The sequence below is a fragment of the Oncorhynchus clarkii genome, chromosome 12 (genome assembly GCF_045791955.1).
Source record: "Oncorhynchus clarkii lewisi isolate Uvic-CL-2024 chromosome 12, UVic_Ocla_1.0, whole genome shotgun sequence".
Taxonomy (NCBI): domain Eukaryota; kingdom Metazoa; phylum Chordata; class Actinopteri; order Salmoniformes; family Salmonidae; genus Oncorhynchus; species Oncorhynchus clarkii.
In genome coordinates this window covers 68,875,351-68,892,295 of record NC_092158.1, presented here as the reverse complement: position 1 = coordinate 68,892,295, position 16,945 = coordinate 68,875,351, and the positions used below count along the sequence as shown (strand labels likewise).

Genomic DNA, 16,945 nt, shown 5'->3' with positions numbered 1-16,945 from the left:
CTGAAAATAAATAGCTGGAAAAATGTGTTGTGAATCACAATTGTCCTTCAGCTCCTCACACTTTTTATGTATTTAAGTTTTTAATAACAGTCACAAGTTCTTTGAAGGTTGCTTCAATATTTCCAAAAGTCCTAGAGTATTTAATTTCTATTAAAAGCAGGTTTAAAGTAAGCCTGTTTTGGGGGCTCTTTTCTATGACCGTGCATTCCCTTCAGTCAGGAAGGTTTGTCATAGAAAATAGAACACATATATTCACCTTCATGATCCCTAAGGCTTTGTTCGTTTGTGCTCTATCAGTCAGTTTACCTGAGCAGTCTGCAGTGAATCCCACATCCGTTTCCCAATGTACATGCCCTTTCGGAATGATGGATGTGACCCAAGCCCCATGTACCATGGGAGAGCAGAGGAGTCTAGCATCAAGGCAAGTCCCCCTGGGGAACAAGGACTGTGACTGTCCTGAGAGTCCAGTCAGAGGAAGCCATTCATCACTGTCTAGGGTCTTGTGTCCCTGGTGTTTTGTTGATGCCATAACACTACAGATTCCCAAATGGCACCCTTTTCCCTACAGTGCACAACTTTCGACGAGGGTCCATGCCACTGGGCACAGACATCAGTTCAACATCCAGTTTTAATTTACATTTGGTTTAGTTGTCAACTAACGTGAATTCAATGATGTGGAAACAACATTGATTCAACCAGATTTTGCCCAGTGTGTAGGGAATAGGGTGCCATTTGGGATATAGACAGAGTCTGGGTGTACAGCCACGAGGGGGTAGTGGGGGAGTACAGCATGTGGATGTGGAGGTAACAGACTATTGAATTCCTGCACAAAATGGAGTACTGTATTTATTTAGGTGTTTTTTCAGTCATGTTCAAATTGGTTGTTGCCATTTTCCTTTGTTGATTGGTGGAGCTAGATTAGTATGGCTGACACAGATGGGAATGGTTTAGTTAATCAAAAACAGGCCTTTTTGTTTGCATTTCCTTTCATCCCCATCTTGAATTTCCTACTTCTCCAGATTCCCCATTCAGCTCATTTCATAGTGGTTTTGTGTCAGTCTTTCACCAAAACCTTGTTTAAAGTATTGTACATTCAAATGTTAAAGTATGTGCTGTGTCATTTAACAGATGCCCAAACTAACTAATTAGAATCAGCACATAGCAGAGGACAGATGAACAGCAGCTGGGAGGTAAGTAGCCATGATGAGGTGATGGGGATAGAATTTGCACCAGGGTGAGTGATCAAAGTGGGGATGTCTTGCATGCCTTAATGATGAGGTCATAATGTGTAGACTGGACCGTGAGTCATGGATTCCTAATGGTCCTTTTGGGAGGCTGGGGAACCAGATGGGCAGAGTGCTGGAGGAGCTAACCCACACAACATGGCTGAGCAGCTGTTCAAAGTCCTTTGTTCAAAGGGTCTGAGCAGGAGTGCTGATATCGGATCAGTTTTGTCTATCGTATATTAATGAATAATATATGGACAGGGACGGATCATAGATCCGCACTGCTGCTCTGAGATGCTTCTTCAATATGGCCTAGTCCACCTTTAAAAACACACTGGATGGCAGTGGGGCCTTTCAAGGAAAAACACGGACATAATACAATAACGATGGATGACATTTATATTGTGCATTTCACTAGGTGTCAAAATATGTTAAATTGTAAGGAGTGAACTCAGTCACCTCACCCACTACCAATTTGTAACACTTGACTTACCTGAGTGACGCACAGCAGCCATCCGAATGCTTGCCAAGTCTCGCATATCACAGTGACGAGTTGTCTGAGATGTTGCTAACCCAGTGGAGGGCGATCAGGGTCTACAGAGATACTCACTGTGACTTGATCCAAAACCCAGTTTAATAGGCCCCAGGGACTTCAGACCCACTTAATGCTTCATGACAAGGTGTTGATAGGATAACATGAGGATGCTTAACACAAACTAATATCCCATATTCCTAAATCAAAATAACATGAAATAACATTGCATTGCCAAATGTTTGGTAGATTATGATCTAAGAACATAATTAGCAAATAATACAATTGAATTTGAGCCATTGTGTACTATAGCGATGGAGACTGACAACAGTAATGAAGACCAACCACTGCGAGGGTACACTGAACAATCCTTTTCTTTATTCATTTTTTATTATCATTTCAATATGTCTGTCGGGTTAGTTTTTTTTTTTAAATCGTTTTTATTTTAAATTAAAATTTGACACACTTATAAAAGACAGCATCTGCATAGAGTTGTCATCTTAAAGATCCATGGAGAAAAGGGAGCAAGAGGAGGGGAGATAGCGAAGGGTGGGGAGGGGAAATACTGGCACGTCACACTAACTAAACAGAACAGCAAACAGCAGTACAAGAGAGGGAGAGAGAGGGACAGATAGTTTTTTACATTACGGTACGCACACACACACACAAAAAAAACGGGACACAAGTTGCATTTCCAGTCAAAGTTGCAGCAAACGATCCAACTGTCCTCTTTTTTTCAGTCTCTCTCAGTATCATTCTTGTTTCACTCTGTTCTCGCCCACCCTGACAACCCCCTCTAACTGACTTTCACTGAACAAGATGGAGTTGTTCTCTTCTGCCTGTGTTGTTACACATTTCAAATCACTTCCACCAACTGTGGCTTTCTCGATCTGCAACCAAAACTTTGTTGTGGTCGACCGAGGTTTGAAATAATTTAGTCTCACTTCTGCATGTTAGAGAAAGCCCTTTTTCTTTTGTATTGCACATAAAAGTGGATTTCTATATTGTCACAGGCCAATCTTTCAGTATGATCCACAACTTTCCCTTTGAGGATCAGACCTCCTTGGGTTGCCTCACAATTGGGACAAATCCTCTCAAACTCCTAAGAAGGTGATTCAGTTGTTCGCATCTGACGCGCTATGATTTCAATACAAAAGAGGACAAAACTCAACGCAGAGCCTAACTCATTTCAAACATTGAAATTCTTCTTACAATTTTGACAATGGAAATCATTTTCTCTCCTATGCACATGGACATAGGAGAGTTGCAACACTTGCCAGACATTAAAGATCACACAAATGAGTACTTAATGACTCTAAATGTCATGACCACTACGTAATGGCGGGTTCAATTAAGAGAAGGACTTATTTTTTCACCACAGTATACTTTCCACAGCGATGAGAGACCCTGGGCCCATGAGAAGAAGCCCAAAGCCAAGTGACAAGGTTGACATTGTCATTATACAAGACAATACCAATCATAATGACAGGACTGTTTTTGGCTGACTACCGGCTAATAATTGGAGACAAAGAGAGTGTTTGAATTCATATTTGGCCTGGAAGCAGGAAACCGAGACAAAATGGCAATATGTAGATTGCCACTCCCTTCTTACTACGGATGGAGGGAAGCACTATTCATCAGAGACGGATGCCTCTGAACGAAATCAAACGGGTTGGTTTTTGACTGATATGGTTGGTCACACAAATGATTCTTTCGTTTGTCCAAACACTCTCCAAACACGCATTAAAACTGAAAGAACATATATGTACAGACAGTCAGTCCAAAAGAGGGGGGGACAGTGGGGATAGGGCAGAGATCGAACCACTTCACAACTTTGACCGGAACACGTTTCTCAGTAGATTTATACATGGACATGCAAGTCATTTTTTTCTCTCTTTGAAGTATTTACAATAATTACAAGACACAAAGATCCAGTTCAGTTTGACAAAATTGCGAGCATTTCAATATTACTATTATTATTTTTGTTTATTTCTTTATTTATTTAAATCATTGCTATAATAGAATCACTCACTTTTTTTAGTTTAGCATTTGATCATTTTTGCCATTCTATCTTCCTCAGTTTGCAAATGTTACCGCATTTTCTTCTCATTATAATAATATATTTAACATCTATTCAGTTTTCTGTTAACCTACTGTTATGACCATTCAGATAATAATCAACTTTCCGAAGTCACAATTTCGGGGGAACCATTCCTACACCGCCAACCCCCCTCCCAATTAGAACACTGATACAAAGGAATACTGTTGTGAGATATGGTGAGTATGTTCCAGAATAGGACCATAAGAGCAAAGAAAACAACAAACGGTTTCATTGTGGCAAATAACAGTAGCACATTAGTAAGCCACAATAGAAAGTAGCATCTCTGAAGAGGGTTTCGTTGGTTGTTGAAATGATTTCATTCCAAGAACAACCTCTTCTGTGAAAGCAGTTTGAATATTGACATAACGGTGAGGATAAAGCCAGTGGCCATTGCATAGGGCCTTGAATTTCTTGTGGCTACAACAAGCAAATAGGTAAGGGTGCCCATATATAGGAAGGGAAACCCCAAATATGAACCATGATAATATAAAACAGATATTTCGTTTTGAAAGATCTAACTGGTTATATTTGCAGTTCAAGAACATATTCAAACCCTTTCCAGAAGAGGTTTTCCTTTCCATTGGTTGCACTGATAAGGCTTTGCACTGACAGAAGCTGGACGGCCAGGCCATTACCGTCATTCATTCTCCACTCATTTACAGAATGCTTCCTCTATGCTCACTACGTTCGGAGGTCATTCCGATGTTCCGCGCACACCCGATACATCTTTTCATTTCAAAGCAATACAGGAATAAAAACAGAATACTTTTGGTTCATCCAGGTCAGTGCCCTTATATTCACCAAAGTGGATCTGGTGAACGCTCAGTTCAGGTGTGTTGCCAGCACAGAGAAAGCAAAGCAAGTGAGCGTTGAATTGGGTGTTAAAGAGGCCATAACAAAAAACATGTAGATATTGTGTGCATAAAGACAGGTGTATAGACTACACAGACATTTGGATAGGGATATGTATCTCACCAAATAATAATCGCCACTGTTGTCTCCTTTGGACTTGCGTGTCAGAGGACTCCGTGTACATCATATGACTATGCATCTCTTCTCACTATTACAACCACAAAGACTACAAACTACAGATGATTAAAGGACAACTTGCGAAGTCTTTTCAACAAGTCAACTCAGAAGTTTGAATCAAGTAGCTGACAGAACAACATACAATGATTTGAAGGGGGGGTGGGGGGGGGGGGGGGGGGGGTAATCTGGATGATAACTATAGATTACTATTATTATATTATAAGCATTTTTTTTGTAAACTTGACTTTCTTTGTGCTCTTTGATCAGGTGACTGAGAACACGTGGGGCAAAATGCTTTGGTTTGAATTTGGTAACATATATAAATAGTGTATTTTTTTGTTGTTGTTGTTTTCAACATAAAACTGGAACTCAACAGCTACAACCCATGGACCTGCTAAACCCGAACAGCCCTTACACCTAGACGCGTGCTCAGAGTGGTCTGCGTCGATCGCAGACGTGCACACACATACTGTACACAAACAAACGTTCATGCTCACACACAAACACACACACGCACCATCTTTTTTTTTGCCAGGGACGAAGGGCATGCACATAAGGCCTAGGAGTTTACAAGTTGCAGTCGCAGCTTAAAGACTCACGATTAACGTTTCCTCACAAAGGACGCATACACCACCATAGAAGCACATGAAGCAAAGTGGGATAGATGCTATGGGAGAGAAAGAGGGGTACAGGATGGAATGTATCAGAATTACTACTAGGGGTTCTGCCATGGTGGGGGAAAACCGCACACTACAGTACTCTGGAGGAAGGGAGGGATGATATTTTGCACCAAACAGTACCCGGACGTTTACACACACTCGTACATACGTAGATCACTCCTCTGGACGTACCACTGTCAATATGGTGTCTCTGTAGACTTGCGATAAAACAGACACCAGCAGCGATATCACTACAACCCCTCACCCCGTCCCCAGTGAGTAAATATAAATAATTGATCGATAAATAAACCGTGAACGTGATAGACAGTGTTTTCTTAAGAGTGTAAAGTGCGCACATGATTGAGAGCAGAAATCACCATGCAAACTCACAAAGCCGATAGTTGCATGCCTTAATAAGAATAAGGGTTCCCTAGCCATATTCCTTTTAAAAAACAACAACGACATCAATATAACCCCATTTTAACTGTACATGTAAGTGGTTGGACACAATTAAATACACAGAAGCTTTCAAAAATAACATGCTGGCCAGTCCTGGAATGACTTGAGGACTACAGTCAGATTCCCTCCTGGATCTGTGGGTGGAGATGTTGGTCGAACGAACCTAGATTTCCCGTTCGCCATTCCTATGCCCTCAATATCTCTTGCTGCAGTGAGACATTCTTGCCATGGAAAGATACAAATTGGACTTGAGGCTCACCAAAGTGATATAAGAGAGCCTTTAAATCGTGGTGGGACTGAAATATCACGTCTCGTGGTGATCGAGATTGTACAGAACTCAAAAGTGGTTACCGGTATGCACGTAGAAAACAGTGACATGGGTTAGTCCTGAAGTTAAATCATGTTAAAATAGAGGCCATTGTTTGTTGTTGTTTCTTGCTCACTGTGTTCCAAGGTGTAAGTCAGTGCCAATCTCCTAAAGTTATGTGGTTGTTCATGGGAAAAAGTCAGCAACGCAAACTCCCATTCTGTAAGGACAGCCCACTATCAAAGGCCACTGTTTCACACTCAGAACCAAAGAGCCGTTTGCATGGATATGTGAAATGACTGAACATTTCATTTAAGGTTTCAGCTTCCTATTTATTGCAAGTGTTGTCCTTATGATGATATGGCAGAGTTTAGCACAAAGCATCAGCTAACTACTACCTAGCACTTGAAAGGGCCATGATTTGGTTGGCCACCGAGCTGAAAGTGGACCATAACTTTAATGTAGTTACTATAGTGTAAAGTTTGGACAACAACAGAGGCAGTTCAATGACAGTCAGTCAGGGATGACCACCACTTGACTTAGAAATTCACCAAGAAACCAGTGACTTAGAAAATGATGTTCCTTGCTGATGACAATGACAGGGGAATGACCATGTAACTGTAAAAGGGTGGGTAGGTGTGTATTGATTTTGCAGCAGCCAATAGGTAAGATGAATTAGGTATGCTAACTCTGAAATATCCTATCCAGTGTCCTGTGAGATTTGCATTAATAGACAATTCTGTGTCAGAAGGTTAATCTAACGTGATTCTCTGTGTTGGGGCACTCATGAAGTAAAATCATGCGCCTTTGGTTTTACACTGAACAGAGTCACTTTTGGCATTTGGAAATGTTGAATTTAGCTACATTTCCATCTTAAAATCCAAGTTCAGAAAACTGAGAGCTGGCTCCTCCCTTTGAATATACAATATTAAGGACATTTTCAACACAAAATTAAGATTTTCCCAAAAACATTTGACAACATTGTTTTTTTCCTTACAATTATTACATATACAGGCAAAGTATCTGTTACAAGAAAAAAACGGTTTAATGTTGCGGTAACTAGCATAGTCTGTTTGGGCACACATTTAACAGACACTCTTATCCAGAGCGTAGTACAGGCGCGTTAGGGTTAAGTGTCATGCTCAAGAGCACATAAACAGATTGTTCACCTCGTCAGCTCAGGTATTCGAACCAGCAACCCTTTCAGTCACTGGCCCAACACTCTTAACCGCTAGGCCACAACTTATATCCTATGACGTTCCTACATATAGGAAGCTAATGTCAAAGGATAATTGGGTTCATCTTTAAATGGACTATATTCTAATCAAATCAATACACCAGCAACAAAGTTGTTGCTTTGTCAAACATCTATTGATCGTAGAGTATATTCTCCATTCAGATTAGGTCCATGTCCAGTCTAGATCACAGGGGGTATAAGGCCTTGTCATATGAAATACACCGGGACACTCTTCCATGAAGGTGACCCCAAACAGTCGGAACGATTTAGTTCATCCAGCACCGTCAACGCATGCCAGGGAATTGGGACTTTGAGGGCAAGAGGCTCACGAGTCATGATTTTGATTCAGTTACTCCCGCGATTGGATCTTAATCTGCGACATTACAGTGCTGGCTTCAACAGAGTCACTGTGACATCCGTGTCACGTTGCCATGCATATTTCCTTGGCAAGGTGGAGCTGTCTCTTTCAGATAAATGTAGCAGCATTCATATCTGTTCTTAGCCTGAATTCAAATGGCATTCATTTGTAGAATGTGCAATCATAGAGCACAGTATTCTCTCCTAACCTTGCTATTCTGAACTGGTAATAGTTCAGCACCACCAATGGGCTATTAAGAGGGAAACGCCCATCTTCATGAAATAGCACCCAAACAACTCAAGCAGAGGGTGGAATAGGTTCCTTAAAAACTCAACATGACCGACCGATTGCTAAGTTATTAATACCTACCATGTTTTATGAATAGATTCTATAGTTGCGTGTTTTTTTAAGATTATATCTTTGCTTAGTAAAAAATACAATTTCACAAGAGGGGCACACAAACGTGTTCCATTCACAGTACCCATTTGCTTATATGTTTTTGTATCTTTGAAAATAAAGTAAAGCAAATGGCAAAATGCAAAATATAGCTGAAGATCCATAAAGGAAATATGAGGCCAGACGATTTGTCACAGGACACATCACACACTACACGACCACAGTAGAACTAACCACTTCCAAAGCAAGACATGAGACTCGACACCAGGGCTCGCCAGCATTTCAAGTTTTGAGATTCCGTTGTTCAATTGACTTTTTTTATAATGCGTTCCTAATCTGTAGAACAGGCATGACGGCTACAGGTCTCTCTTTCTTTCACCTCCCTCTCTTCCTTCCCTCTCTGGTGTATCTTGCAACCTTTTATAATATCATTCCCCCCCCCCCCCCCCCCTGTCTGTTCTCTCTTAACATCCTTGGGAAAACTCGAACTGGTCGGCTTTCTTTGTCAAAACTGCATAGTTCGACCGTCGGGTTTACCCCCCCCCCCCCGTCTTACCTCTCTAATCTCTCTCTGAATTTGGTTTCTGCCGCAGGCATATGGAATTAGCTGAAGGCCCGGAGACGTTCCTCTCTCCAAGCTCCTACTATATGGATAAGAGCAGAGAAGGGCCTAGATGGAGCACCTGCAAACTGTCAGTTGTTTTTCAAACCTGCTACTGCAGTGCCACGCCCTAAAGGACACGCCTCCATCTGTCTGTCAGCCGGGGCCTTTCATCTGCCGTTGTAACAGCTCCATGGGTTTAAGCTCTTGTCCCTATTGGTCAAAGTAAAGACATTGTTGCCTATCTAGGAGATTTGATTAGCCTATCGCCGGGTTACTCAAGTTGACTACACTAATTTGTCTGGCTGATTTACGTGATTGACAGGAATAATCAACCCATGAGAAGTCTCTTAAAAGTCACGGTTCAAGCAAAACCAAAGTCAGTCTCTCCCAACGAAACGTGATTATTGTATCTATGAAATAAGGAACACCGATCATCCTAATCCGTCTCCAGTTTTGTGCATTAGGTTCTAAAATCGCATCCAAGTAAACTACCTTTGCTGGAACAACACACAATTTAGCAGTCATTGGCACTGTCCTGGAGACCCCCCCCCCCCCCAAAAAAAGGAAAGAAACCTAAAAAAAAGAACATGTTTTATGTCATATTTCTTTCCAGGTAGCTAACCCATGTGCTGTTTCTTATGTTCAATACATTTACATGTACATTGCAAATTGTTTGTTTATTTGTACCCTCTTTTTTATATATATGTTATGTTTTTAGTCAGCTATAATGTCGGTTTAGTTTTTTTGTCTTAGTTTTTTTCAACCCGCCCCTTTTAGAACATTTTCCTTATCTGATATTGTATATGATATTTTTCTCTCTGTGTGTTTTTTTTTCTCTTGTGGCCGCCTTTCGTCGTTGTCGTCATTAAAAGCCCAGGTATCCGCCGATAGTGGACGCCAAGACGACTCCCAAAATAGTACAGCAGACGATGATCATGAGCTTCTTCTGCATGGGGGGGGGGACAAGGCGGTGATGGTGTTAGCAAGACACAGGGAGACTTGTGATTGTATACATGCTACGGGACAGTTTTACGGTAAGGGACCATATAATTTATCTACACAACACATTAGTATGTACATTGTGCCCCAACCTATCATGTGTCTGTGGAGGTTGGTCGCTTGGTAATTACTGAGGTACTGTGTGAGTGAGGGTGGAATGTGCTGTACATGAAGAGGTGGTGGATATTATTATTATTTGAGTGTGTGTGTGAGAGTGTGTGTGTGTGTATACTCTTTAATAATATAGTTATGAGGGGGTGGTGGGCATGAACCTTTTATGATATGACTGACTGTAGGAGGATGCTGTGCCTATTTTAGTATGCTTGTCTGTGTCTTACATGATGGCATAGGTATAGTATGTATATTAGAATGTACAGTATGTATACATCCTCATGTAGGTGGGGGATGTGGGTTGCAGCAACGTAACAATGATAAAACATGTGGAAGACAATATGCGTATACACAATATATGCGTTAGCCCTGTTATACGGAGAGCCTGTGACTTACCTTGCGAGCCTGGCTCTGGTATTTGACAGCCTTCTTGGTGTCAGACACCGCCCGCTCCACAAAGTCCACGGAGTGTTCCACATTGTACTCAATTCTGTCAATCATCTCTCCCTGTAAACAGCAAAAAATCACCGTCATCAAAATGCAAGCGGAGTGAGGGGAATACCTTGTCTATTACCACTTTAAGTTAGCCTCAACCACATTGTATGCACATGTTTCCGCCCCATATTTTTTTTAAGGCTCAAGTGTGGTATCGTATTTCTGTTCTTTCGAATCCAAACAAAGCTTCTAGCACAAATATCAGCTGTTTTCTATTCATTTTTATTCTAGTTACAAAGTACTGTAAGTGATATTGATGAAGCCACTTATCATCTACATGTTGTCTTTTATCTAAAGGATGGATTTTTAACATTGTGTGCTGCATAATGTTGCCAGAGGAAACAACAGTATTGATATATAAATGAGATGAGCGTAGCTAAGTACCTATGTTTATTCATCATACACAATTGCATATTGTCCATGAGGAAAAGCCCCCAGAGAAAGAGAAGAATTGTCACTCAAAAGCGTTTTTCCTCCCTATTGTAGTTTGGATGAAATAATCCAACTCACAAACGGTTTACAGTGCGTGAGCTAAACTTAGAAACCATATTTCCCTGTTACCCAGAAGCAATTTTCTAATTTAGGTCGTCCTGATGAGATTCATAGGCTCTTAGTGGAAGTCAACGGTCATTTCTTCACAGTGAGAATCAAAATTGGCAACATAATATTCTCATATTGTATCTCACATATCGAGATTCTATGTAATATTAACAAATGTTCTGTAAATGTGAAGATATTTGAAAATGTAACTTAATTAAGTGGTCATCATTTTGGGAATAAACTGTAGCATGTTACCAACACATTTAAGACAAAACAAGTATTCATGTGAGGTATATTGTGATGCATTTTTAAAGTGCAAGTCTTTGCTGTACCATTTCAACTTAAGTGCGACCCCTGCGTACAGCCACAACCCTGAACATACTGTAAGAACCCATTAATTGAGATAACTGAACACTAGCAGCAGAGAGCTGGCTACACTGATGAAACCAGGATGTAAAAAGGCTACAGTTGTAGCCTGAGCTTATCTGAATGGCTACACAGCATTGCTCATTGGTGTGGAACTAGTCTAGGCAACAGTGTGTTTACTCCCAGTCTCAATCTAAACATATAATAATAACAGGGCACTGCATGCAACACTTCTCGAGTCTCAAAGCACAATTACTCAAATATGCCTGTGAACCCACACGCCTGAGGCTAAATGTCATATGTTCAACTCTCATCTCCAAATATCTGCCCCGTTCTCAGTCAATCGTGGTTAAAAACCAAATCACAGTTGGACGGATTTCATTATGTAAGACTCAGAAGATACACAGATTTGCTTCAATGTTTTCATTTTAACATCACAAAAATGACTCCGATTCAAATCCATTCTGTTCTCAACGTAAGGCTAATGGCATAAAACTGGGCTTTTATTGATTCATTCGTCTTTTAAAAACATTTCAAATTAAAAACAAAACTTTACCTGGCTCTCGACCAGCATGGCCATGTCCACAAACATGTCGTGCAGCTCACGGATGCTGTTCTCCAGCTTGATGATCTCGGTGTGTCGGGTCTCAATCTCATTCAGAGCCTGCTTGTCTATCTGAGAGTCCATCTTGATCTAAGGACCCAAAACAGAGGGTTGAGAAGGAGACCGAGGATGAGGAGAGAAGAGGATTCGATGTGTTCTTTTGCCACCTGTAATAATCAACATTCTTCTTCTGTTAAAAATCGTATCAGGACTAATAATAGTCAACGTAGCAGTAGTTTATTGAATGCAAACGTGACAGATGTAGCGAGTTAGCTATGACTAGCCACACAGGTTATTAGTGTCTGTGGTCCCCATGCCTTCACTGTGGATATATGTCTGCCATGGGGGAATGGCCAGGCTCAGGTGTTGTACTCACATCATCGGTGAAAATGGCAAGCTTGCCACTCTCCAGCATATCCTCCAGCTCCTCGTTGGTGGTTGTTCTCCCAGCTGCCGAGCACACACACACGCACACGCACACACACACACACACACACACACACACACACACACACACACACACACACACACACACACACACACACACACACACACACAATGAAATATATTGCCAACAAATTATCATAATGCTTTGCCTGATGCACTTACAGTTTAGTTATTTAAATCAACACATTTCCACCGTTTTAGTGCCAATTTGAAGCACAGCACAGATTCTGGGCAGTAATTAAAAAAGAGCATGTATCTCTAACCAGATGTCTAGAATAATCTAGATCAATTTAAAGCTCTAAGGTATCCTAAAAATATTATTCAAAATGAAATAATATGAAAGGAAATACAGCTTTTAAATCAAATGTGCGAGCTGAATTACAATGAAGAAAAGTCTTCTGTTTTTGCAATCTGCATGACTATACAAATTATCATTGGCTAATATGTGGCCATTCAAATCCCTTGTCTACCAAGTATCGTCTCAATAAACTTCAAATGCATCTATTCTGTTAAGTCTGTCCCAGTCTTTTGAAAAATACTGTGTCTGTGCATAATATTGGTTGATGTCTGGATCTCAGATGTCACTATGGCTGTGAGCTGTGTATGAAACACTTGCCAGTGTCTGTATCTGTGTACTTCAGTATTAAAAGGATACTCACTGTCTGTGAATTCCAGTCTGTCTCATATGAAGGTCAGTGGGGCTGCCTTGAAAATATCCTTACGTCTGCAAAGCCCATTTTTGTGTCTGCACTGGGTACCAGTGTATATTTAGTAAGAACTCTGGCTATTTCTTGTGTAAGATACTAACGTACCTCCTTGTCAGTCGGTGTTACCCTGTCTGCTGTCAGCATGTGTGTGTATGGCATTAGTCTTGTTGATTTATTACCAATCACTAAATCAATCAACCAATCAAGTGTGTTGTATTTGTGCAGCCATTTTAACAAAGTAATTGACAAAGAATGCTAAACTAAGTCTAGGCCAAACCCACCCTAAAAGAGAGAATCTGGGTTGATAATGTCAATATACTGTAATGTCTGTGTATGGTTCTATTCACTATGAACTGTACTTGTATAGTATCTCCATACATAGATACTATAAAGAGCAGGGTTCCCCAACTGGCGGCCCACGGACCGAATTTGGCCCGCGGGTGGAATCATTTGGCCCCCCAATTTTTCTGCCCCCCTCCCCACCCCCCCAAAAAGTTGACATAAAAAATGTAAAATTAAATAATTGTTGGATATAAAAGACTGTAAAAACACCAGGAAATCAGCTCCAATTCATTTTAATTGAAGAAATCTATTCCCAAATATCCCCACGCATAATAGAGAGACAAGTGATTGTATACAAGTGTAAGCAAGGCTTGAAATGATATGTTTGGGCTTCATGAGATCAATCTGCAGTCCACAAATGATTTGTAATTATGTTCCGGCCCCCCGACCATCCGCTCAACAGAAAATCGGCCCGTGGCTGAATCTCGTTGATGATCCCTGATATAGAGTATAGTATCTAATGTCAGTGATGTATTAACTGTGCCCTATGATGGTGGTGGGCTACAGATACTCACTGATCTCCAGCTGTCTCTGGATACGGTCCTTGCAGCGGTCCCTGTATTTGGACTGCGTGGTGTTGTACTCGGTCATCACCTCTACAAACTTGCGTGACAGCGTCGAGTGCTAATGGACAGACACGGGGAGAACAGATGGGAGGGGGGGGGGGTTAGGGAGTGGCCACTGGAGAAAAGAAAACCCCAAATAAGGTCGATCAACACCATCTGATACTGTGATGATGCCTAATTGGCCATTTGCAGTGCACATCAATCTTAGCCTTGATGAAAATGGCAGAAACGCCTTCATATGTATGCACACATGCACCTCCATTCAAATAATGGCTGCTGCGTTAGAGATTTTGCTGATGCTGCAAAGTCAATGACAGTGGCAGTTGAGCGTTCCGACCACCAGAGGGGATCCTTGAGTATCACTGAGCCTTGTGCGTTGAATTACTGCTGAAAATAATACAGGCAGGGGTCAAAGCAAGGATGGCTCAATTCTGTGTGCTGGAGGGAAGGCCTGAGATTCAGCCCAGCAGTGTCTCCTTCTCCGCGTGCCTGAATAACCCACTAACAATGCAAGGCAGAGAATAAGGGCAAGGTACACTCTTAGAAAAAAGGTGCTATCTAGAACCTAATAGGGTTATTTCGGCTGTCCCATAGTAGAACTCTCTGAAGAACCCTTTTTGGTTTCAGGTAGAATCCTTTACACAGATGGTTCTACAAGGAACCCAAAATAGTTCTACCTGGAACAAAAAAGGGTTCTACCTCAAACCAAAAAGGGCAATCCTAACGGGACAGCCGAAGAACCCGTTTGGAACCCGTTTTCTAAGTGTAGCTATGGTGAGGATGAAAGAGGGGCTGGATTAGTGGCAGTGAGTCAGAGGATCAGGTGGTTGAGAGAGTCAAGAGCCTACAATGACAGATGTCCTTTCTGGCCACCTCTGAAGAACATTGGTTCACAGTGAGATGATCTGAAATTCAAATGAATAAACATTTGGGTGGTTTAAAAGAAAGTGGTGTTGTTTTGAAAAAGGCACAATTCAGCGCACAGCTTGATTGAACGTTTAGGTTGGCTATACTGAGTATCTAGAGTTGTTCATGTGATCTGATATGGGAAATGTCACCTTTGCCATTGTACTTGTATTGGCATACTGTGGGGTCTGAAATGATTGACACTCCTTGATAATAATTTAAATACTGAACTATATTATATGCTCAAAAATAGGGGGAATTATATTATTTTATACTAATCCAATTGCTCAGAGAAAGAGATTACTTTGTTTAACAAGTAACATTATTTTTTTCTCAAAAAGGTAGGGGTCAAAATGATTGACACAACTAAAGATTCTTATAAATATAGCATTCAAAATGTATTATATGGTCCCATATTCCTAGCACACAACGACTACATTATGGATAATCCTGAATGAATCGTGAATTAATGATGTCACAGAGGGTCAAGAATCTTATACTCCTCCGCTATTGGTATGATTTTTGACCCTTCTGTGACTTTCTCGCTCATCATTATTCCCACTTCATTCAGGATTATCCATAATCATGGTAGCATCCACATTAATGAAGAAGTGTTTAGAAACATATTCTATTCTTATTTATAATAAAAGTGAGTCCAAAATGACACAATACATTATTTACCATTCATTTCTATCGGGCACAAAATGATCTGAAACACAACCAAACGGAACTACAAATGCATCCAACAAGTTTGTAGAGTCACAAGTTTGATGTAGAAATTGCGTGCTAAGAATATTGGACCAAATACTAAACTTTTGACGACTTTATTTATAAGAATCTTTAGGGGGTGTCAATCATTTTAACCCTTACCGTTTAGAGCAATTGTATTAGTATAGAATAACATATTTTCCAAACGTTTTGACCACACAGTACAGCTTAGTATTTGAATGATTTATTTCATACAGTCATTATTGCTCATCTTTATCAAGGGTGTCAATCATTTCAGACCCCACTGTATGTGAATAACGTTGGGTAGTTTTGCTGTGTCGCTCCTTGTTATACCACCTACTTTTCACACTGCAGGGCAGTGGTGCGGCTTCTTCAAAGGTCCCACAGCCCTTTCCAGCAGTCAAATGACTAGTGGCCTCGTGGGTGAAATGTTAACACTATTTTTCATTCATTCATCATTCCTAAACATTTTTTGTTTTGTTTTACCTGCTGAAAATCTGGTGTTTCTATGTCAAACGGTTTTGTTATAGTTCAGTCTTCTGTGATGTCCACGGAGCAAAAATATAAACGCAACATGCAAAGTGTTGGTCCCATGTTTCATGAGCTGAAATAAAAGATCCTTGAAATGTTCTATACGCAACAAAAAGTTTATTTCTCTAAAATGTTTGTTTACACCCCTGTTAGTGAGCATTGTAGCATTTAATCTATCCACCTGACAGGTGTGACATATCAAGAAGCTGATTCAACAGCATGATCATTACACAGGTGCACATTGTGCTGGAGACAATAAAATGCCACTCTAAAATGTGCAGTTTTGTCACACAACACAATGCCACAGATATCTCAAGTTTTGAGGGAGCGTGCAATTGTCATGATGACTGCAGGAATGTCCACCAGAGATGTTGCTAGAGAATTCAATGTCCATTGCTCTACCACGTCCTTTTAGAGAATTGGGCAGTATGTCTAACAGGTCTCAACTGCAGACCACATGTAATCACGTCAGCCCAGGACCTCCACATTTGGGTCCTACACAAGCGGGATCATCTGAGGGGAGGGGCATGGGAACGGAGGAGTATTCCTGTCTGTGATAAAGCCCTTTTATGGGGAAAAACTCATTCTGATTGTCTGGGCCTGGCTCCCCATTGGGTGGGCCTGGCTCGCCATTGGGTGGGCCTGGCTCCCAAGCGGGTGGAATTGGCTCCCCATTGGGTGGGCCTGGCTCCCA

General features: G+C 41.0%; 1 protein-coding gene across 1 annotated transcript in view; it reads right to left on the bottom strand.

Moving 5' to 3' along the window:
• Window positions 1-9,619: 9,619 nt before the first annotated feature.
• The window catches only part of LOC139422190 (syntaxin 1B), a 51,380-nt gene continuing 44,054 nt past the window's right edge, over window positions 9,620-16,945 (bottom strand). The window contains exons 6-10 of the mRNA XM_071173352.1: window positions 14,035-14,143; window positions 12,400-12,473; window positions 11,976-12,113; window positions 10,415-10,525; window positions 9,620-9,854 (exon numbers count right to left, since the gene is read on the bottom strand). Of these exons, the coding sequence (XP_071029453.1) occupies window positions 9,774-9,854; window positions 10,415-10,525; window positions 11,976-12,113; window positions 12,400-12,473; window positions 14,035-14,143 (513 nt within the window). The 3' untranslated portion in view covers window positions 9,620-9,773. The remainder of the gene's footprint in view (window positions 9,855-10,414; window positions 10,526-11,975; window positions 12,114-12,399; window positions 12,474-14,034; window positions 14,144-16,945) is intronic.